The 23245-nt window shown below is 39.0% G+C and overlaps 1 protein-coding gene across 1 annotated transcript in view; it reads left to right on the plus strand.

Annotated features, from left to right (window-relative positions):
- Positions 1–21426: 21426 nt before the first annotated feature.
- Positions 21427–23245, plus strand: part of LOC126380563 (neurogenic locus protein delta) — a 32624-nt gene continuing 30805 nt past the window's right edge. Inside the window, exon 1 of the mRNA XM_050030060.1 lies at positions 21427–21747. Coding sequence (XP_049886017.1) covers positions 21700–21747 — 48 coding nt within the window. The 5' untranslated portion in view covers positions 21427–21699. The remainder of the gene's footprint in view (positions 21748–23245) is intronic.

A 23245-nucleotide genomic window follows, 5' to 3' on the forward strand; every position in this document is an offset into this window, starting at 1 on the left:
TGATCACATTAGTCCATAAAGTGTAATGCGTTCAGGCTATCATAAATCAGTGTACGGCACATTAATTACAAAATAGCTCATTTACTTAACACGGGTGCCATAAAGCGATCAGTAGTACAGCACATAAATAAACCAAAAGCTGTAAAGCTAGGTCAGGTGAAGGTAGTCTCGATGGAATTCAGCCCCCTGCTCCCCTCTCACACCGCCATACAGCGTGCCACCTAACAGAGATTCTAACTTTGTGACGATTGATGATATACCAAGCAAAAAGATTTTACAGAAACAGCTTCACATATTATATTAGCCTATTCATTAAAATCATCGGTTTCTTTAAACAAAAAGCTTGACTGTTAGATTTGAGTATGAATAGGTAAGTAAGTCGTAACCTAGATTAAGTAAATACTACTTACTTACTTACTTTGTTTTAAACTATCTAAAAGTCACTAGACAAATTATTTACTTATTTAATATACTTAAATAAATTTATGAATAAATAGCGCAAAAACTTTCTAAAACACGCAATACCTACAATGCAGACATGCCATGAGATAATATCTAGCAGCACGTATTTATAAGAAGACGGTCTAGTATGTTTTGATTAGTAAGTGGGTTACAAAATGGTGGTGGGGCCGCCGGTGGCATCGAGGGCTGTGCGCTGTGCGCAGGAGTGCCTCGACCCGATCTGCCACACGGCCTTAAAGGTTGCTTACAATACCACTGCATTGGAATGTATGCCTTACTTTTGGTATGCACCCACTAAACTTTGAATTTAAGATATTTTTAACTCGTTTTAATTTTCACTTTTGTTTGGCTTATCGTTACTCATTATTTTTTTAACAAAAATGCCAACAAACGGCCTTTGGGTGGGAAACTAATTAAAATATTAGAATAATGAAATGGGCCTTTAGGTAGAGCTAGCTAGATCGCGTGACCTAAGGTTAATTAGAAGTTCAATTACATCGGTTATTTTTTTGCTTTTCCGTTAAATAAATGTAGGCTAGGTACCTACCTACTTCTTTTAAATATATCAATTGTATCGTGAGGTATAGTTATTATATTATTATTATAATAATAACTTATGTACTTACTTTTCGTCTTATATTGCGTGCATATGCATAAAAACAATGGAAATCCTTGAATATAATATAAGATATACTAATAGTGTAAAAACAGGAAAGTGCAAAGTCTTATTACAACCACATTTCCATAGTTTCCTGTAGCCTTTAATTAAGATTATAAATATCTACTTTCTCTATAAAATTTCCCTACATCCTGTGAACGGGCGGTATCAGATGATGATGTAAAGGTCAAACGAAACGTGTACGAACCCGCTACTGCCGTTATCGCTGCCATACTAACGACTCCCACTGCCACGATGGTGTTAACTATTGCATTTTGCAATTTCCCTCTAGCTTCAACTTAACATACTGTATTAATACATACATAAACTTATCTCTTCCGTAATCTCCAATTGGGTGGACTGAGCCATAAAAGATTCAAATACTACGTGCAGCCACTTTTGACACGAAGTCCTAAGATGAATATCACGGAATAGAAGAGAACCACTGTCTTATCCCCACTCTCTTTTACTACTACTCCTGCAAACACAAAGTAACTACGATAGATCTACTACTTCTCAAATTCCATAGCCACTTACCGACAAGGTATATTTTTTGTGATAGGCTGCAATGTTATCATTACTTTTTGTAAGATACCTACTGCATACAAAAGTTTTTTTTTTTATAAATAGCCGATCATACTAAGGTTTTTAGCTTTCCTGTGATAAGGAGGGATCTCCTTGCATGAAAGTCGATATTTGATTTTTTGTCCTGCAGGTTATAATGCACAAAACGACCTTTTAATATAGGCACTACCGCGGGCCCCCGTGTGTCGTAAAGTTTGCGGACGAGTGGAGTGCGAAGTTGAAGTATGAACTTTTTGCTCATACTTGTATGGCGCGTATTTCGCGCTCACTGTGCCCTTCCAACCTCTTTCTTCTATGTGATGAATTATGATGAACCGTATGCTGATAGGTGATGAACCCATCGCCCACATAATGGTCCATCGTGATAGAAGGAATACAATCCCGGTATTATTACACTTACTGGTCTGTAGTGCCGTACGTTATGAACTCGTTTCAACGTATATAACGTCCGCTCAACATATGGCGTAAATCTCATTGTTGGAAGCGGACCTCTTTATCTGCTCTTGCTTTGACTTTAAAAAAGAAATGGTTGAAAATATTGTTAAGCAATTGTAATAAACATCCCGAAGGCAATATGGCATTGCTTTCCTTTTACCGAGCGTACAAACGAACCGCCACTTTTATCATGTCTGGAACAGTTCCGTTCCATGGTATTACCTACCGTCGTTATTCGTCATTGGTTTTATAAACATGTGGTTTGAACATGTTGAAGCTTGTTCATTAACCTAATCATTAAATCAGTTTCTGAACAAAAATATCGGTCGCTCCGGGCAGGTAACGCACGTGCAACTGTCATTGTTTTAAACAATAGGACACAGTTTAGCACACCTGAACTTGGGAAAAAACCCCAACATCTGTCCCTAATCCACTACTGTTACTTGACATTGTTTAAACAAAAGTCTCTGATTGATCTCCTTCTGAGCTGTATTCATTCTTTACAGGTAAACACGTGTTTTATTGCTTACCACCTGTAGCTCCAGACGCATACACTAAACTGCTTCATTTGATGTCATTAACTGATTCACAACGTTTTCTTTTTCACGGTTCTTTTCTACAAAATATTTCCCTCCATGGATGGTCTTTGTATCATATTATGTGTATGAGAATACACATGAGAATATAATTATTTACAGCGCCTACCTGACAGATTTCCAGACGGGTAATTGTAATTTCAATGTAATTTCAGAGAAACACATTCACACGGAAAAGTCGTTAGACACGCGTGCATAAAGATTATCTTTTAACGTCCCCCTTACGGTTCGTTCGCTGTAATACATCTATCGTTAAAACCACGCTGCTTTATAAGGGTCAGTAAATAATTAGCAGGCTGCGCCGAGACCCCGTACATGTGACGGAATTATTGATAATAAAACTTGCAGGTACTTACGTTTATGCAAGCCATTAAGTCTAGCAGGAATTCCCGGTTGCTCTAAAAGTTCACCGGCACATGTGCGCGGCCATCACGAATGCACGACCACAAGAATTATAACCCGATGCCGGTGCTGACTGCTGAGTCATTCTCATCTCACGGGGCCATGGGAAGTCATCCGCACTGACTCACTCCAACAACTCGGAACTCGTTGTCGCCCCATTTTTTCAGTTAGATATGATGAATTGTTGTGAAATTTGGCTTGTGCTCGTTACTCATCTCGTACTACAATGTGGTTGTGGATCTCTGGTTGGTTTTCCGGGAAACATGTAAGCACTGGCATGTTTGCAAATATCATACGCAAACAAAAAAGTTTTCTGTCATATCGATGAGAGCAGTAGGTCGTCTAAATAGTTGCGAAATATTTCAAAGCACGTGTTCAATAAGTCTGCTGGGTGCCATCTCGATGGAAGCTAATTGAATAAACGGCTCTCAAATATCCACATTTGGCGCTGAAGCGCGACCTCCCGCCTATCCCCTTTAGTCGACAGCATGCGATTATCGAGACTTCTATATATCTTGGGCACGCTTTCCAACGAAGATGGCTCGCTACTTTCTGTAAACTTACTAGTTAGACCGGCATTCCATAGCTCGCCGGGTTATTCGGCACGGACTAAACACGCACATGTGAAGTATGGAAGATCTTCTACAATTATATTATTATTATTTAACACTGTGTACTTTTTAACTTTTGTTAACTAAATGTACTGTATGGGACATGAAAGATAGGTATAAACAGCTAATGAGACATATGGTACTGATGAAAATAAATTAGTGGCCCTACTGACAACTCAGATAAGTACTATTTAAACATAGACGGTAACAATTTCACTGTATAGGTATATTGAACAAGTCAACACAAAGAGAGCGTCTCTGTTATCTTCTCCACTGTTTGACAATTAAGTCCACCACTAAATGTTATTGCTGGACTTAATTGTAAAACAGGATGTGGAGCCGCAAAGCGTATAAAAACTTTTTAAGCAATTAGAACTTCTTCCGTTTTATTCTTTTTTCTGCCGTGACTTCGTAAATTTTCCGAAAATGGCATTATTAACTACTTGGCCGGAGAAATGGGGAGCGGCGAGGGCTCTCACCCGGTACAAAGTTTAAGACAACATGTCTGTCAGTTGGGCGCGAACCTTTGCTCGTGGCATCGTGTGAGAGGATTTAAAAGAATGATTCGACCCTAGTGAGCCGATAGCGATAAACGCCGAATGAGATAAACTTCTCCTTCGTAACTACCTACCTTGTTAAAAGAATTTCAAAGTGTACGCAAACGAAGGGCTTTGGTTCATTGATTAAGTAAAGGATGACTGATGATTCAAGATTGTAAATGCAAATCCTTGACTCACGGATAACATCATCACGCATGCGTACCTAAACATTAACCTGTTATGCATCCTGTAGGCAGATAAGTATGTGCTTTACGCTACCGCCTACCTAGGTAATAAGTTATTTTAATATACGTACATACTTACCTATCTATATATACTTTAAGAATATATTTAGCATATTTCATATAAGTAAGGATATATTATTATTTTTTAAGTAGGTAAGTATACAGCAGCATAAGCTGATGCGTGTGTAATCACTGCTCTTGTACAATACTTATAGGTAAGTAATTACTTTTGTAGATAAACAATCAGTAATAAACATTATTTTAAGGTTGATGTAACTAACCTCTTGTGTTGGAGTAGTATTTTTAATGCAGTCAAGAGTCGTTCCCTGACCCGGTGCTTGTCGAGCCAGTGAGGCGCGTCGCTGCGCGGGCGCACATCAAACCAACGTTATTAATTGGCCTGCAATACGGTCCACCTCCTTTCAAAATAATAGCATTTTAATCCGCCAAGACCACACACATGAATCAAAATTACCCTTACACAAATCTCAACAAAACTTGTTAAATACAGCTAAATCTTTAATTAACCCGTTTAATTTTATAACATTTGCTTTCTGACTTTATTAGGCCTATAAGTTAGTTATCAAGTAATGATGCTCCGCAGGTAGTTACAGTACTTAGCGATACAATCAAAACTTTACATTAACATCATTTTTTATGTATTTAACCAATAAAATCGTCAAATGTCCGACAGGTGCAACTTTTATTACGAATGCAAGCATTATAATATTATAGGTTAATAATTTAATTATAATATATATGCAGATTGTGATGCAGTTGTAATGTCAGGGCGATTTTGTGTAAGTATTTTAGTAGTTGGTCAGCAGTTGCAGACCCATTACTAGTTAAGAGATAGAAATGAAGGGCTACCTGCATTGTAGGCCGCTTCTGTTAGCTGTACCAACAAGGACATTCGAAATCGCATTCCAATCCCTTCCTATCGCCACATTACACCGAGTAGCACGCATATAAATACTGAATTACATACGTGTACCTTTTATGTTTATCACCACCTAAGGTAGCTCTTATTCGTACAGCGATATAGTCGAGTGTTCTTTAAGTGTGCAGACAGCGTGGTTATAAATACATAGTACGATATGTCCAACGCCGATTTCGATCCTGTAGCCAATATATTAGCGGTCACAAAATCACCTGTTGCCACTCCACACCTGTTCAATACAATCACATCTGACCGTCCGGTTTGAGGGAAAACGCACTTTATACCCAAACAAATAAAGTTTGGAGCATCAAGGACATTTCTCGATGATTTTTTTTCTTCGATCAAAGTCGTAGTAGCTGGCCGAAAGTCTTCAAAAGTTTTGATAAAAAGATTGGTTATGGACGCTGCCGTAATGAAAAAATGATAAATTAAATCCACGTCGTCGATTAAATAAAATATTTCTGATAACTTATTTAATTTAAGAAGTACAAGCTGAGAGATAGATACACCGTGTATTCAAATAAAATATATAAAAACATACATCTACGTAATATACATATTTATTTCAATTGCACGGAAAGGTAATGAGGAATTTACCTTTTTAAAATTTGGTAACATATTTGAGAACAAAGTAGCGTAAGTGGTATAACCTTACTCTCCCGATACCTACAACCTGCATTCAACGGTGTTTGAGGTGTTAAGATCGCACTCGCAATGTTTACATTACTAGACCTACAATATATTTCAGCACAGCTGTCAATTGACATTTTAACCTACTTGTTCTTGTCTGAGCGTAGTAATTACAGTTTTAAGCCTCCGTCTAATTGAATTTACATCGACACTTGAAACTTAAACAAGTAATGGAAAATTTACATAATGGTAAAGTTAGTAGTTAGTAGAGCTTCTCGGTCCTCGATACCTCCAGTAGACTAGCCTCGGGCAGTCTCAAGATGCAGTAAATAAAACGTTTCCTTTTTGGCATTTAACTTTTGAAGTTTTGATAGACAGCTGGTTTTATTAAAATGCAAGCATTGAACTACAAAATATTTTCATAAATAATTACGAGTATAAAAAACGCAAATTACTTAACATTGCCGCACGGAACTGCACCCTACAGTAGGTGCAATACGTTGTGGTTTACAACAATGTCCCATAAACGGTGCAATTTTTTTCTTGTCCCTATACGTCACATATTTTGTATATTTTTGAGCTTAAAAAAATATCAGCTTAGTTTGCAGGTGCCGGAACTAACATACTTTTTCTTATACATAGGTAACTACGACTACATAAACTGCCTATATACGTCCCACTGCTGGGCACAGGCCTCCCCTCAATCAACCGGAGGGGGTATGGAGCATACTCCACCACGCTGCTCCACTGCCGGTTGGTGGAGGTGTTTTTACGGCTAATAGCCGGGACCATAGGCTTAACGTGCCCTCCGAAGCACGGAATCATCTTACTTTTTCGGACAATCAGGTGATTCAAGCCTGAAAAGTTCCAAACAAAGGACTGTCTCACAAAGTGATTTCGACAATGTCCCCATCGGGAATCGAACCCGGACCTCCAGATCATGAGCCTAACGCTCTAACCACTAGACCACGGAGGCTGTTAACGAACTACGACTAGGTATATCCCAATTGGGGTAGTCAGAGGTTCGTCCATCGCAAGGTGAACTAAGTACCCACACCTTACCGAGCTTTCTGTTAAACTTAACGTGATAATAGATGGTGGCATTCTTAAGTTGATTGTGAATAAATATTGTGATATAATAGGTGTCGAATAGTGAGCGTTTAGTTGGTGACATTGGGAGGTCGTGGTAGGTGATAGGGCCGGGTCCAAGCGGCGCAGGCGGCGCCCGCGACGAGCCGGTTTACTCATCCTCACTCCCATATCGACCCGGCTTTCACTTTAGGCGCAAACGATTTTAATCTCTCCAATTTCTAGTCATAGACTTCTATCTTTAGAACAAACATTATGGCGACTCTTAGCCGCATGTTGAATTATAAACAATTTTACAAATGTCAATACAAACACATAAGCTCATAATACAAACAAATTAATTTGCGAAATACTTAATATTACATCAACAATAACAGCGGAGGCCACAGCCATATATAACATAATGAACCACAAAATAAATCTAATTTCAAATTCGCGTGGACAGGTCGTTGCAACATTATAAAAATGGTAATAAATAAAATGGATCATTGTATTGCATAAGCGCGTCAACAACTATAATGTTCCCATATTAATTCTTTAAACGAAGTCGCTGTTAGTGATTAATATTGCGGTTCTCTATGACTCCCACACTGGCCACGATTTCGCCCGGGCAATATGTCACAATATTAAAAATATTGTCTTTGATTCTTGTGAAGGAATTATGGCTGTAGTCGGCTTGGTGTGCATTGGCGTCTGCTAAAATATACACGCCCAGAAACTTATAATTATCGCATTTTAGAAATTACAAATTTAATTTCACCTACCTACTCTTTTATCGTGTGGGTTGTGAAGTGGATTACCAACTCCAACAACCCTGGTGTCAGAGTTACTTTGAACCGCCAAAGGCATAGCTCATGTAACGACTACTAACTTACTTACATCAGTAAGTAGTAACCGGGACCAAGGCTTAACGCGCCTACTTATATTTGAACAGTTCTTTCTGTTCAATACAACATCAGCATGATATTATCATCTAAAATCGCTTAAGCACCGACGTTTTGGACTAATGTACTTACGTTCATCTTTTTTTCAGAAAGCTAAAAAAGATCGATACTTAACGCGTGCACACATATACCTAGACATACCTGAAGTACGTACGATTGATAACCAGTTAATCGAGCCCATAATGCCCCAGTGCAAGGGCGTTTAATTGCCTATGCGCCAACTCTTTCATACGGCAAGTTAAACAAAAACTGGCTGAAAACTGGAGCCAATACGATCCACGATGCGGAGTGGAGTGTCTGTAAGCAGACGTCGGTGAGAACAAAGATGAAGCTAATTAGAGATGAGAAGCATTAATCAATCGGTAGCGAGTAGCGAGCCCCGGGCCGGCTGCGGCCGCCACTCTCACTCGTTCACTTTATGGCAACTATAAAATTTCGTGAATTGTGAATTCTTAATCAAACGCAAATTCGCTTTTTGGCGAAAGCGAAAACGATTTTTATTATTGACTTATTTTTTATGACCTTCTATTTTTTTACAATTCGATTGTGGTAGGTATGTGGCGCTTACAGGTAAACAATTCTTCCGCAAAAGATAGGATAATAATATTTTTACTGCATTTTCTACAAAGTTAATAGGTACTTATCTAAAATATTTACAAGTTTTTCGCTATATGGATATGCGATTGGCAATGCGGCTAGTATAATTTAACGATGTCTGCCTTATGTTTGGTTATTTAGAACATCTTATCGAAAATTTTAAATGCCAATCGTCGACTACGCAACCGACGCATCTAATCTAGAACAAATTATATATGTAATATAGGTACTACTAAAATAGTATATTAAGTACGACTTTAGTCGTGAATTCTATTAATTTAAGAAGAAAAATATTTAATCATAATCGGTTTGTGGCATGTTCAATTAAATTAATGTTGTGTTTTTAATAATATAGGCATATCATATCATATTAATTCTTCTATCATAAGAATTTTTGTATTATATGTACTTACTTAAGTATGAATTATTCATTCACCATAGGATTACTACCTATTAGATGAGGTATATCGTATCATATAAATATCGTACAAAAGATTCGTTATGGTCTCAAAACGTTGTAATCTGGATAACAATAAAAATAACAACGGACAGCGATTACACATGGCTCCATCATAAAGCTCTCGTTTAGGGATCCTTTACGACACGATAAAACGTACATAATGGACGAAGAGCATTGTTATTTCACTTTACGAGTTATTAATTATAAGTAAATTGGTAGCCACAGTAACACCTCTTGTCATACGTTATTCAGTACTTTTTTATTCGCTATTTCGCTAACATTATGAAGCTGTGTTATTAGCAACAGTCCGAGGCCAGGATGCTATTTAAAGGGAATGTTAATTAGATTACAGAGGTGGATCCGCCGCTTCTTTCTCAGAGTTATCAGATGCGTTATTGCAGTGATTTTATTATTTTACTACTTCTGTTTGCTCGTAGGTAGGTAATCGTTCTACAATTTCAATAAATGTGTTTCCTTTACAAGCTACACTGCCGGTGAATTATAAAGAAAATTAAGTTCATATAATTCAAAATCATACGGAATAGTTCACAGATTTGAGCCGAATTCACTTGGCGTTTTGGACCGGTTCTTCCTGAATGGTACCGATATAAAATGGTCAGTTACTCTAAGTTCTATCATTTCACGTATGTGGCGCACGTTCCAATTAGCCTTTTTATTACTAATAGTTGATATGCGTGTATCTCTCTGTCTGCACCGCTAGCACGCGAGCTGCGCGGCTCGCATCCGGATTATGCCGTGACACGGCTCGCTCCGGCGCACCTCGGAAGAGTACACGGGACGATTCACCAGCTTTACCGAAGATACTGCACAAACTTCAACAAGTAAGACCTGAACTACGCTGCAAAGCCAAAATATTTATCAAACCTCCATCCTCTCGAAGAGTAGAGAAATTGCTGCTCGTAGGTTTCCCACCAACTGTGATAGAACCAACAAATCACGTTAAACTAGTCCCAGGTTAGTACTATAAGAATACCACACCTATTAATTTCATCAAACTATTCTAATCAATAGTTACGTCCAAAAATCAATCCGTGTGAACTGGTCCAGTTCTAAGTCACAGTTCATACGCCATCAAACCGTGGTGATCGGTAACGATCCTTCGATTCGATACGAATTGTAAAAAGTATTTCATATAACAACACTTGATAGTCGTAAATTCTGTTGTTACATTATATATTACACTATTTCCGAAGTAATCCGTTTCATTCGATTTGATTCGTGTTTTATAATGGTCACGGCGACCCGGAACGTGTACTTCGCACTCCCAAATTGTTATTTCGTGTTAACTGCCTCAGAATCAATAATTCTCTACTATACTTTGAACATTATTGTAATCGAACCATTTATTTAAAACAAAGTCTATAAACACCGATCACAAGAGCGATGCCCTGGGCCACGTAATAAATAAATCCTACATCAGATATGAGGAATTAAAAAGCAGTAAAGTATCGACAACAAGCAATAAAACATTGCCTGTGATTCTAAACCTTTATCAGATTATGTAAATATTTTCACGCCGTAACTTTAACCATTGCACAACACAAAAGTATCTCATAACGAACTTGTCATTAATTAAAATAAACTGCCATCCCTACCATGCAGTAAACGAGCACGAAATTTGACCCGAGACCACTTTTAAATTATCTGAAAATTTGACATAGCAACAAATTGGATTCCGAAACATTTATCTAGAAAAAATCTGTAATAACATCGTCTAAGTATAAATTAACAAATCACTGTTTATATAATAACCTCTGGCTTTACTGCTAGTAGAATATAAACGGTGTATTGGTGGTGCATAAGGTTAATTTTGAATTGTGTGAAGATGATGTGCTAGATATAACTTACAGAATGTAGCGGCTCCTCTATCGGTATGGAGCTCGTAGAACTGTGAAGCTTTAGACCTCGCTGTAACGATAAAACCTTATACGTGTCGTAAAATAATATTTTTTAAGAAATATACACGTTCCGTTCCTACAAATTATTTTAAAACAATTATTTAATACAAAACAGGACATGTTTACGATGGCATCCTTTCTATCTGCAGAAAAGGAGCATACAGACATAGTAATTCAATTACGCATGTCCAAAATATAATAAACATTGTCATAATCGTTTAGAACTGTAGTATCATAGTCGGTGGAGAAAATGCGAGTCATATCTAGGTGGTTCCGAGCGCGCATCATCCCGGTCGCCGCTGACCCCGGGTCGAGCTTTCTACGGGCCCCTGCGCCGTCAGGCGACGCGTCACCCGGTAATTAATGGCCGACGGAACCCTAGGAAAGCGGCCGGCCCGCTGTCTCATCCGTTTGTAAACACGCTCAACCTAAATCCGGTCCCTGGATTTTATTATGTCAATTTAGCAGATGCTTACTGGACAAGAATTTAAATTGCGACTCAAACCCTTTTGGGAGGACTCTGATACTGATCGTTGTCATTATTAAGTACGTCTTCAATGCTACAAGTTACCAAGTGAACTTCTGACTAAACTGATTACCTATAAAAGGATTGTATTTATTTGAATGTTTCAGTCATGTTTGTTATATTAAGGAAAATGGAATTAATTTAGTATGTCGGCGGGGTTAAGACCGCTGACCCGCGGTAAAGACTTGCTCATAGTGGGTACTAACTCATCTTTAGTGCAGTGGAATGCAATCACCATAACATTGCGTCATGGAACTGTTCCAGCCCGACACACCCGCAAACTACTAGTAATTCGAGTTAGTTACCTATACGCGAAATCAATTACTCACATTGGCTATGTAGTATTATACCATTTTTGTACAAGTCTGGTCTTAGACCAAATTATTTTTCTATTTTGTACCAATTCTTCTTCCTCTATCGTGCGGGTCAAGAGGTGCATTACCAACCTCAGCAACTTTGGTTTCTGGATTATTATTGAGCCGCCAAAGGGCCCTGATATGGGTCATATAACGGCCACATACTTCATCAGTAGTAAGTAGGAACCGGGACCAACGGCTTAACGTGCCTTCCGAAGCACGGATCATCTTACTTTCGGACAATCAGGTGTACGCCTTTACTGTCCTAACCTAACTATGGATGACAAAGTGATTTTTGTGATATGTCCCCATAGGGATCCGAACCCGGGACGTCCAGATCGTGAGCCCAATGCTCAAGCACTGGACCACAGAGGCCGTTGTACCAATCAACAAGGATATTTATACAAGAAGTAAGTATATAAATATATAATTAAAAATACGAAAATTTTAAACCGAAAGTCTAAAAACGATAAAATGCGCGATCTATGACTCGGTGTGTTTATCACGGCTTCACTTTAAATTTCAAATACACCGTTCTAAATAATAACAAATAATGCATTCATCCAGTGACGTGAGCAAGGATATTAAACTAAGTAAGAATGGCATTTTCCGATAAATTCACCTTATTTGTAACACTGACTGCACGAAAACATTATCAGATTTGCGCGGATTGCCTATTAGGCTAATTACCTTGGCAGAAGACTACATTGAAAGTACGTGTGGGGTACTATTTACTACAATCTCATTTGTTTCTCGCTGAACAACATGAGAAAACAATGAATTATTATTGGAGGTTACAATGCATTTGTTTTTTAAAAAACCTGTTTACTACTTATGAGCAAAGATATGCAAGTATAAAATGTCTATAAACATCAAATGTTTAATTTTACAGCGAGATGAGAATCAAACGAGTGCATGTGAGCAACAGTACCGCGTTTGTTGCAAGTGAATGCTCGTTGCGTAACACTGCATTCTTGAGTTCGCCAATGCGTAAGCGCAACTGAAACTAAGGTAAATATTACGAACATTCGCATCGAATTGAATCTTGCGTCGGTTTCGCAGTTAAATTTGTGTACAAATATCGCTATCGCAACAGAAGATGTGGCTTGGTGAGGTCCTTTGAAATTGTGAAATGTCTTTTACCTATAAACGCAAACTTACACCGTTCGAAGGCTTCGAGCTCCGAACATACTAAACCCAAACATGAGATGTATCACCCGCTTTGGAACCCTGTCGCATTAACATATTTGTAATTAATTAGTGAGACTTACAGTTCAATTTGTCAAAAAACTTAATGTCACAGGGTACTTACTAAAATGTACACAAATTAATTGTCGTGAGATTACCAGTCTAATGTGGAGACGTGGTGGTGCCTATTGATGGCAATAGGTTCGCCACCACCACCTTGGACTTAAAAATAGTTGGCAGGGAGTGGGTGTATTTACTATACACCTGCCTACCCCATCGGGGTTACAGGCGTGATTCTATGTGGTGGTGATCTCAATTCAAGGTCAGCCCTGATGTTTAAAGGCTCACAGGGTGCCCCAATCCCTGTGCAGCTAAAGATCTGATCGATTAAGTATCGAATTCTACGTGATGCTGACTTCTTCGTCTTCGTCATCGGAATATCACTCGACTACAATCGACGGCAATCGATTGGATAATAGTCTATATGAATTCTAAAAGATCTGAATACCAAGATTTTGTTAATAGTTCCGCGCAAGAGTACGCACAGCCGCTGTAGCATTGTGTCCGCGCATCTCTGTCGTACTGAGAATCGCATCTTACGTCAAACGGGACACACATTTGACGTCCGGAACAATTATCAGTATTGCCGCATTCATAGTAACTCGCGTGTTTTAACACGCGTGTTACTTCAAGAGAACCTCACACTGATTCTCCTCCGATGATTGAGGTCGCACAATGTAGCATTGAAATTGTTCGCGCCTGCGCACAAGCCTTTCTTCTTCATACACTTGATGTCCAATTGTTTGGATCAATTAGCTAATGGATGGTATTATATCACTTTCAAAACGGCTTTCGATTCAATTAATTCAATCTTACATTTCGATAGACGGGCTTCTTAATATTAATGGATCTATTTTCTTTTTTCTGTGTTAAACTTCTGTGATTCGTAACTTAGCGTTATCCCGTTTTCACCACTGTCCGCTTAAAGCTAAAGATTTGACAGGTCCGGTTTTCACAGCGACTGCCTGTTTGACTTTCCAACCCACCACGAAGGGAAAACTAGCCCAATACAGGTTAGGTTAGTTAAATATGGTTTTCATCAGGATATTGTCCTTCGCCATGATAATTAATTTATGGTCATGGTAATGTGTTTGTACTGTTAGATATAAGTATATAAATAAAAAAGAAGATAACAAGCTTTAGGGTGCCAAGTTACAGAATCTCGTTCCGCGCATATAAAAGTAAGTGCGCAATGCAAACAAATGTCAAAATAGCAATATTGCTTTTCTAAATGAATAGCTTCGATGTGGCCTTTGTAAGTAGCCCCTGTTTCATACCGCGTACGCAATATTTTTTTTTATATTATAATTGACAGTTTGACGATAGTTTTGTCAAATGAATAAACTTAGAAGAAATTCCATTAACGGTCTGAGACAAAATGAAAATTTATTACGAAGAAACATCCACTAAGGCACGTTATGTCCATCTATCGTCAGCCGTATTATAAGTTTATAACATTTTATTTACCTATTTATACGTAAAGTGCAGTAGTCTAATGCAATATAATTAAGGGCATGTCTTTCCGTAGGTATGTTTTTAAGAACATAATACAACAGAAACGACTGGATCAAATTAAAGACAAAATTGGAACAAATCATTGTTATCAAACTAAGTCAAGGATCGCATTGTTATCATACGGAAATCGATATACCTACCTATTAGAATAAAACCATTGCAATCGTACATATACACGAAATCTGTACGTATAAGGTTCCGTTGACGAGTTACAAAGAAAACTCTAGAAACTTCGATTTTGTGAATATAAATAAACAGGAACACATCAATTCATGAAGATACCTTCACGAGGGTTTTATACGTATAACTACAATAATGTTGAGTTATTTAATGCTGTGAAGGTGTTTTTTTATTTACAATAGGGTACTTCACTAGGTCAAAGATAAATTATAAAATGCTAATCTAGAAATAGAAATCAGTCTAAACTGATCAAAAATTAATCTCATTTTACATTTTATGAATTAAGTAAGTAACAATGAGACCGGTTTTATGGATGATGTCACAGGTCAGTATTTCCATACAAACTCCAAAGAAAACTTTCGTTTTGACGTTAATTATCTCATTTGACTAGGTTGTCAAATAGCCTATTTTCTTTACTATCAGGCTTGTCACATTACCTTCTGTCTGCTTTCTCTCAATGTTTGCAAGATGCTTTCGTACTCACCTGCCATAAAGTGATCTGTGGTCGAACACATCAATTCATGAAGATACCTACACTGGAGTCTTGTATAACTACAATAATGTTGAGTTATTTAATGCTCTCTGTAAAATACACGGACATAAAACGGAAAGTAACGTCCGCCGTCGCTGACCAGGGAACCCTGAAACGCATTCTGTGTCAGGGGTAAATTGCTGAAAACAAGGCGTGGAGAGGCGCGGGCGCAACGCCGGCCAAATAGTTTCTTTGTTTACTCGCGATCCGGATCATGCAAATTTGCCGCTTCTTTTCATATTCACAATATTATGTAGACTCCATGCATCGGAAGAGTGACTCCATGTCAAATTTGTCGTGGCAAATACGCACTCTCATCATGATCACAGAGTCTCTTTCTCATTTCATGGGGGGGGAGGGGGTAAAATGGCCACATCGAAGCAATTCATCTAAGAAAACAATATTGCTATTTGACATTTGTCTGCATTGCGCACTTACTTTTATATGCGCAAATGTCAAATTGCAACATTGCTTTCTATGATGAATTACTTCGACATTTTATCCCCCATCTATTCAGCCTTCTTAGGATTTTTTTACACTAAATTTCTTGTTTACATTATAATATAATTAGAGATTGACACTGCGCCCCCTCGCTCTTGTAATTTTTTTTAAAACATTTTTTAAGGGCTTGTTCTAGTAGTAACCGACCCAAACGTTACCGACATTAACGAGGAGAGCGGAGGCTAAAAATCAACGTTACGTTCTATTTTTTTCTAAGAAACTTAATTATATGTATTACTTATTTACTTCAAGGATATACATGTATACAATTATTATTAAAATAGTTGTTTTCATCTATAAATATTTCTAAAACGTAGAAGTAACTACCAGTAAATTGTACTTGAAATTGACTAATATCCTGTAGATACTTATTGGCCTCCAAACGAGGCCGAGAGAAATTCATATACCTACTGAAGAACCGATTTTTAAGATTTTAGAGTGACTACTTAAATAAAATACTTAAGTTCATACTTGAGTGGTTAAAAAGGCCATCATCATCATCAGCCGTATGACGCCCACTGCTGGGCATATGCCTCCCCCAAGGATCTCTACGACGATCGGTCCTGCGCTGCCCGCATCCAGCGGCTTCCCGCGACCTTTACCAGATCGTAAGTCCACCTTGTAGCGGGCCTACCCACTGAGCGTCGTCCGACACGTGGTCGCCACTCCAGAACCTTTCCGCCCCATCGGCCATCGATTCTCCTCGCTATGTGTCCTGCCCACTGCCACTTCAGCTTTGCAATTCTCCGAGCTATGTCGGTGACTTCAGTTCTCCTGCGGATCTCCTCATTTCTGATTCGATCGAGCAGGGAAATACCACAAAAAAGGCCACATCGAAGCAATTCATGTAAAAAGGCAATATTACAATTTGACATTTCAGAGGAAAGTGACTGGACTATATTGGGCTGTTTTCCTTTCCCGGATTGTAAGGTCAGACAGGCAGTCGCTTGTAAAAACCGGACCTGTCAAATCTTCAGGTAAGGTTAGCGGACCCTGTGGAAAACGCTTTACTCAAAGCGTATTCCTTTATTACTAGCTACGTTTTCCCAAAGCTTCCTCACATCCATAATAATCTCGCCGAGTCTTATAAGGGTAGACAGAGAATTCGTACGTTCTATATCTACGCTCAGCTTTCTGTAATGAACTGAAAAAGGTAATTTAGAATCAAAGAGCATATTGGTCCTAAATATTCAAGACAAACTATTTGTAGGAAAATTGATAATTTCCCACCAAAATTTTTATTTTCCTTATTGTCACGGATGAACTGGAGTGAAGCCTTTGCCCAGCATTGGGACAGGCTAAATAAGATAAGAAATTTTTATGTAAGTAATGAATATTTTCGCACGTATGATAAAATAACGTGAGGTCATTTAGGTCGCGACAGGTGTTCTAAATAGGTTTTAAGGTGAACCTACTAGGACAGTTAAATTCTATTTAATCAGGGCACGGCTGGCGGTCCGATATATTTATTAGCTTGTTCGTAACAAGCCTATCTTCATAAGTGGCGTAACAGTTTACTAGTGACGTAAACAGTCTAATATAACATTACGTCCCACTGCGGGGCATAGGGCTCATTTCTTCGATTAGAAGAGAATATGTATAGCATACATACACACATACTCCACGATGCTAATAGATAATTGATGTCACCCGGTTATTATACCGGGTTAATGGCAATAGGCTCGACATATTTCACGGGACTTAAACATAGCTGGCGAAAAGTGAACGTATAGATACTATACACCTCTGCCTACCCCCTTGTGGATACAGGCGTGATGCTTTGTCATGTTGTCCACCATACTGTTCCCCTGCGGGTGGGCGCTAAAATACAAGATATCTTCATGTTATATAGGCATGGTATAAGAAAATCAGGTATGCTCAAAAGTGACAGCTAACATTTCAAGGTTAGCCCAGCTGACGTCATCCCACCCTGCGTTGTTACTTTCATGACCAGAGTTTTTATAATACATATATTTACATTACATAAACAGCCTATATACGTCCCACTGCTGGGCACAAGGCTTCCCCTCAATCAACCGGAGGGGGTAAGGAGCATACTCCACCACGCTGCTCCAATGCGGGTTGGTGGAGGTGTTTTTACGGCTAATAGCCGGGACCAACGGTTTAACGTGCCCTCCGAAGCACGGAATCATCTTACTTTTTTCGGACAATCAGGTGATTCAAGCCTGAAAAGTCCTTACCAAACAAAGGACAGTCTCACAAAGTGATTTCGACAATGTCCCCATCGGGAATCGAACCGACCTCCAGATCGTGAGCCTAACGCTCTAACCACTAGACCACGGAGGCTGTCTTATAAATTTACATTACAAAACTTAAACTTACTACTTACTTTTTACTTTACTTTTGTTTACTTTGCAAATGGAATTCTATAGTCTCTGCTTACCCAAGTGGGAAATAGGCGTGAGTTTATGTATGTATGTATTTACTTTACAACGAAATTTTGAACTTTTAGTAAAAGATTTACTTACAGTTTTAATGATTTTTATATATTTGACAAGTAATAGTAATTAAATACATTAGTCAGTAATTCGCTTAATTTTCAATAATAAAATTTACGTCCTTGGAATGTTGGAGATACAGATATAATGGTAACACAGTGGTAACACTTACGTCATCAAAGGGCTAGCAATGGCAGCTTGTCATAGGATTGAGCATAAGTACCTGGTGTTGTTATACCATGTTATATAGGTATGTTTTCCGACATAGATGTAAAGTGGACGCTATACGATATTCTGGCTGAAAACCGCTCCATTTTTCGCTTTGATGGTTATTATATCTCCCGCGGCCAAGATTTTCAGACAACGGGGTTTAGATTTTGAAAGGACTTCGGGCCTTAAAACCATTATGAATGTCCAAAAAGTCACGTAATAAAATATAATTTCGATCTTACCACGACCTCCATGGTCCAGTGGTTGAGCGTTGGGCTTACGATCCGGAGGTCCCGGGTTCGATTCCCGGTGAGGACATGTCACAAAAATTACTTTGTGGTCCCTAGTTTAGTTAGGACATTGGCTGATCACCAGATCGTCCGAAAGTAAGATGATCCGTGCTTCCATCCGTCCGTCCCGGTTACTATTTACGTAATGTAAGTAAGTAGTCGTTACATGAGCCATGTCAGGGACCTTTGGCGGCTCAATAATAACCCAAGCACCAGAATTGCTGAAGTTAGTAATCCACCTCTTAATCTTGACCCGCTCGATAGAAGAAGAAGAATTAGTACAAAATAGAATAGTAACCCTGACACCAGGGTTGATGAGGTTGGTATTCCACCTCACAACCCACACGATAGAAGAAGATGATTTCGATCTTCATACTTTGTTTTACTTATTAGTTATTTTAACTGTTTATTATCAATGAATTACGTATGTATATTCTTCCCGCCTATCCCAGAAGAGTAAACTATCATGTCACATCAATATAAATTGTCAGAAATAGCTTTCTATTGGCTGTCGGCTAATAATTTATAAAACATTAAGCCTATAGGGGCCGCCTCAATTAGTCACGTTATGATTGCACTACTAGTATCGTACAGTCATGAGCAATATAATGTACCCACTTTAGGACTCTGTCGCACTAACATATTATATTATTTGACATTTAGTGAGACTTACCTACAGTTAAATTTTTCAAAAAAGTTAATGTGACATTGTACCAAAGTGTATACATATTAATGCTCGTGACCGTACGTACCAAACCTGTGTTGGCGACTCGACAACACAGACATCCTTAATATAAACTCACGCCCGTAATCGCTAATGGGTTGGGCACAGCCGCAAGCGCCTTCTGTTTAGACGGCAACTTGCAGACACTTTTGTCTTAAGATGAATACCTGTGATGAAGTTTCGCTCATATTATGGTCCATCATGTTACAAAGGACACAATCTCTCTATCCGTTTCACTAACACAATCAACGGAACGCAAAAGTCCTTAAGTCTCTTACACTAGTTGAAAAGTAAATGTCAATAATGCTATCAATAGTACGTACAGTACTATAGCAGTAGTATATCAATTATTCAGGAAAAGATTCTTATTTAATTTGGGCGCAGAAGGAATGTAAAAACTGCCAGCATTGCTCCGAAAATGCAACGCTGGCAACACTGACGCAGTTGAAAGTTAGCAGGTTACATGGGCGGGGCCTCAGTAACCAATAACACCCAGTTACAAGTTAGGTATATTGGAGCAAGTAGTGTAAAGTACTTACATTAAATTTTTAAATCAATATACCTACCTAAGCTAAAATCATGTCGATTTTTTCTACCAATCATAATTACTTCACCAGGCCATTAAAATAATATACTTAATGTTTATGCTAATTAGCCTAAGTGAACATATTAGGATATTAGGTATAGGTATTATAATAATTACTTAACTACATTGAAACGACATGATATTTTGTATTCGTTGCTATAGAGGGGCCCCTATTTTTAAAGATCTGAACCTTTTATTATATAAAAGTATTAATTAATTCTAATAAAACAATTCTAATCACCTTATAGGTACATAAAGTTACTTATTAATATTAGGTAGGTAGGTACATTAACCTGTTGATTGCTGCGCGCGCTGATTTGTGACATCAGTCTGGCTAAAATATGGATGGGTGTCCGGTTGTTTTTACTTTAACAAAAGAGTGTAATCCCTATAAGACAGCTTAATAGGTAGTTCTCATTATTCCTAACGACATTTAGTAGGTAGGTAGGTAATCTGTGCCACAAAACTAAACTACCTAGGTACCTATGTTGTCCAAACATGCCTTAACCGCTAGTGCATAAGAACAACCCTTCACAAAATCAGTTTATTTTTAATAAACATTGGTAGGTATAAGTACCGCTAAAACTTAAATATTATACACAAATAGGTATATAGGTAGGTACCTAATACACACGTTTAAAAATCTTTTCAATAGTCCATTCAACTTGATAAAAGTTATCGGAAAAGTTTTCAGCAAAGTTTCAGTTAGAATTTATACCTACTTATCAAGTAAGTTACCTTACCTATTAGGTAAAATATGTATACGTTTGCAGGATGCGAATTTACTTACCTTCCTAACTTTAAAATACCTATTTAATATCGTAAAACATTATTAATATCTATTTATTTACCTAATTTAATCAAATTTCTACTACTTTTAATAAATCCTCCAAATCTAACATCATTTTGAAACTCCGTAAGTTGGTAGGTATTCAATTGTAAAGAAACTGTCAGCGCTATTCTTCTCGTAACTTTTTACATACGGACACGTGTTCGTTTGCGTACGAGACGGCTGTTTTCCGTGTATTTTCTGCTTGGCTGACGTAGGGGTGTATGTAGCGCGCGCGCGGGGCGGGGCGGCCGGCAGATGCGCCGCACAGCGCCATCTCCCGGCCGCCGGGGGTACGCGGCGCCAGGTGCGCGCTGCCCGCACCGCGCGGCCGCCGCCCTCAGTCCGCCGTCACGCGCTGCCGCGATCACACGTAATCATTACTACAACTCGCTGCCACTCGCATGCGACGCGCGCGTTTCGAACGTAGTGCACGACCGGTTCGCCGCAGCCGATGAGCGCAACCAGTGACATCTCAATACTTGTGCTGTGGGACTTGCAGTGAATCGCTCAGTACAGACATGTGCGTGTAATGGATTGCTGCGGGGTTTCGTTTGCTGTGTGCTGACGACCGCCGGGCCTAGGCCGAAGCGGTCGCTGTGTATGCCCAGGCGCCGCTAGCCGCGCCAGCATGCGCGCCCCCGCGGTGCTCGTCGCCCTGCTAGGGTTTCTGCCCCAGGTACTGACACTGACACCGACTGCAAAACCGCGAATCCCCGTGTTTACGTTGGACTTGTAATCCAACCGACAACACGGTAGTAAACTTAGTACATAAACAACAAGTCTCAGCAAGAGTGCTAGACTAGACTGCTACTTTCCCACGAGCGTTGCGGGCTGCTGGCAACTCCAGATCGTCCTGGATAGTCGAGGGCTAAGTGATCTCGGCAAGAGTCGTGACCGGGCCGGAGCCTGTTCGCTCGACTCGAAGACGCGCCTGTGTGTGTTCAATACGTTTACCGAGCAAACATAGTTAGGGTACATAGTTATAAAGAAAGTTCAGGTTTTAATACGGCCGGCGCGCGGGGTCAGCTAGGTCGCGAGCCTCTTCGTTTTAAAATTAGATGCATTCCAAGCCTTCGCGATGTGAACTCCAAAAGAGATTAATCCGCTACGATTCGCTTGTACCCAAGACGGGAATAACTTCCAGACGTCTCAAGGCGCGATATTTCGGTTAGGGTTAGTAGTTCGGTCTAGTTACACGCTTGCCCTGTTGTTTACTGGCTGAAGCTAATCGACGGAAAATGTCTCATTACCGCACCTGTCATAAAACCAAATAGGTTACTTGTGTGGTTGCCCTGAGCCGTTCGTAGTAGGTAAATATAAGTTATGAAACTTAGTCGGCAATAATAATGTGTTGTGCTTAATACTTAAATAGGTGTCCAATATTATTAGAGGTCACTGCCCGTAGGTCTGGTCAAGGTTACGTGTTTCCCTGAGGGCCCTTCGCAACTTGCTTACTTGCAACTTTACACTTTCTGCTTGATTGTAGGTACCTATGTGAGGTAGGTAGGTTAGTAGGTATTCCTCGTTACTATTGATACTAATCAAGTTTTTCATTGTCATTAGTCAATATTTACATTTAAATATAGGTACCTATCGTGGTTACAGTGATAACTTTAGTTAAGTTCTAATCTCGTCTACCTGGTAGGTACCTACCTACTTATTATTGTACCTATCTATATAAAAATATAATATTGATTCTAACCTAATAGGTAGGCCGTCTAGTAAGACGCAAGACACTGACAGACATTACGTTTATTTATACTACTGTACTGACTACACTAGGTAGGTACTTCACAAGTGTATAATATCTATCTTTATACCTACTTACGTAGGTAGGTACCTAAGATCGCAGCATCGCGAGAACGCTCACGGCATGATTCACCCCTACATCGATACACGCTAACTCGATACCTATACTTTCCCAATCGACTAGTGTTCCTACGCTATGCCATTTCCTAACATTGTAACTGGCATTCCTAACACAACTAGGTAGGTAGGTACATTGCTATGTAATAAGCCCCTACCGAAATGTCAGCAAAAGCCGATAAAAAATCGATACTCTGGTCGGGTGACTTTTTGTTCTCCCGCATCGTTTACCGGTCTTCAATGGCAATTTGCGATGAGGGAACTATTCCCCAATGCGTGCGTGTGCGCACACACATTCAACATTATAT

The sequence above is a fragment of the Pectinophora gossypiella genome, chromosome Z, assembly GCF_024362695.1.
Source record: "Pectinophora gossypiella chromosome Z, ilPecGoss1.1, whole genome shotgun sequence".
Classification (NCBI taxonomy): domain Eukaryota; kingdom Metazoa; phylum Arthropoda; class Insecta; order Lepidoptera; family Gelechiidae; genus Pectinophora; species Pectinophora gossypiella.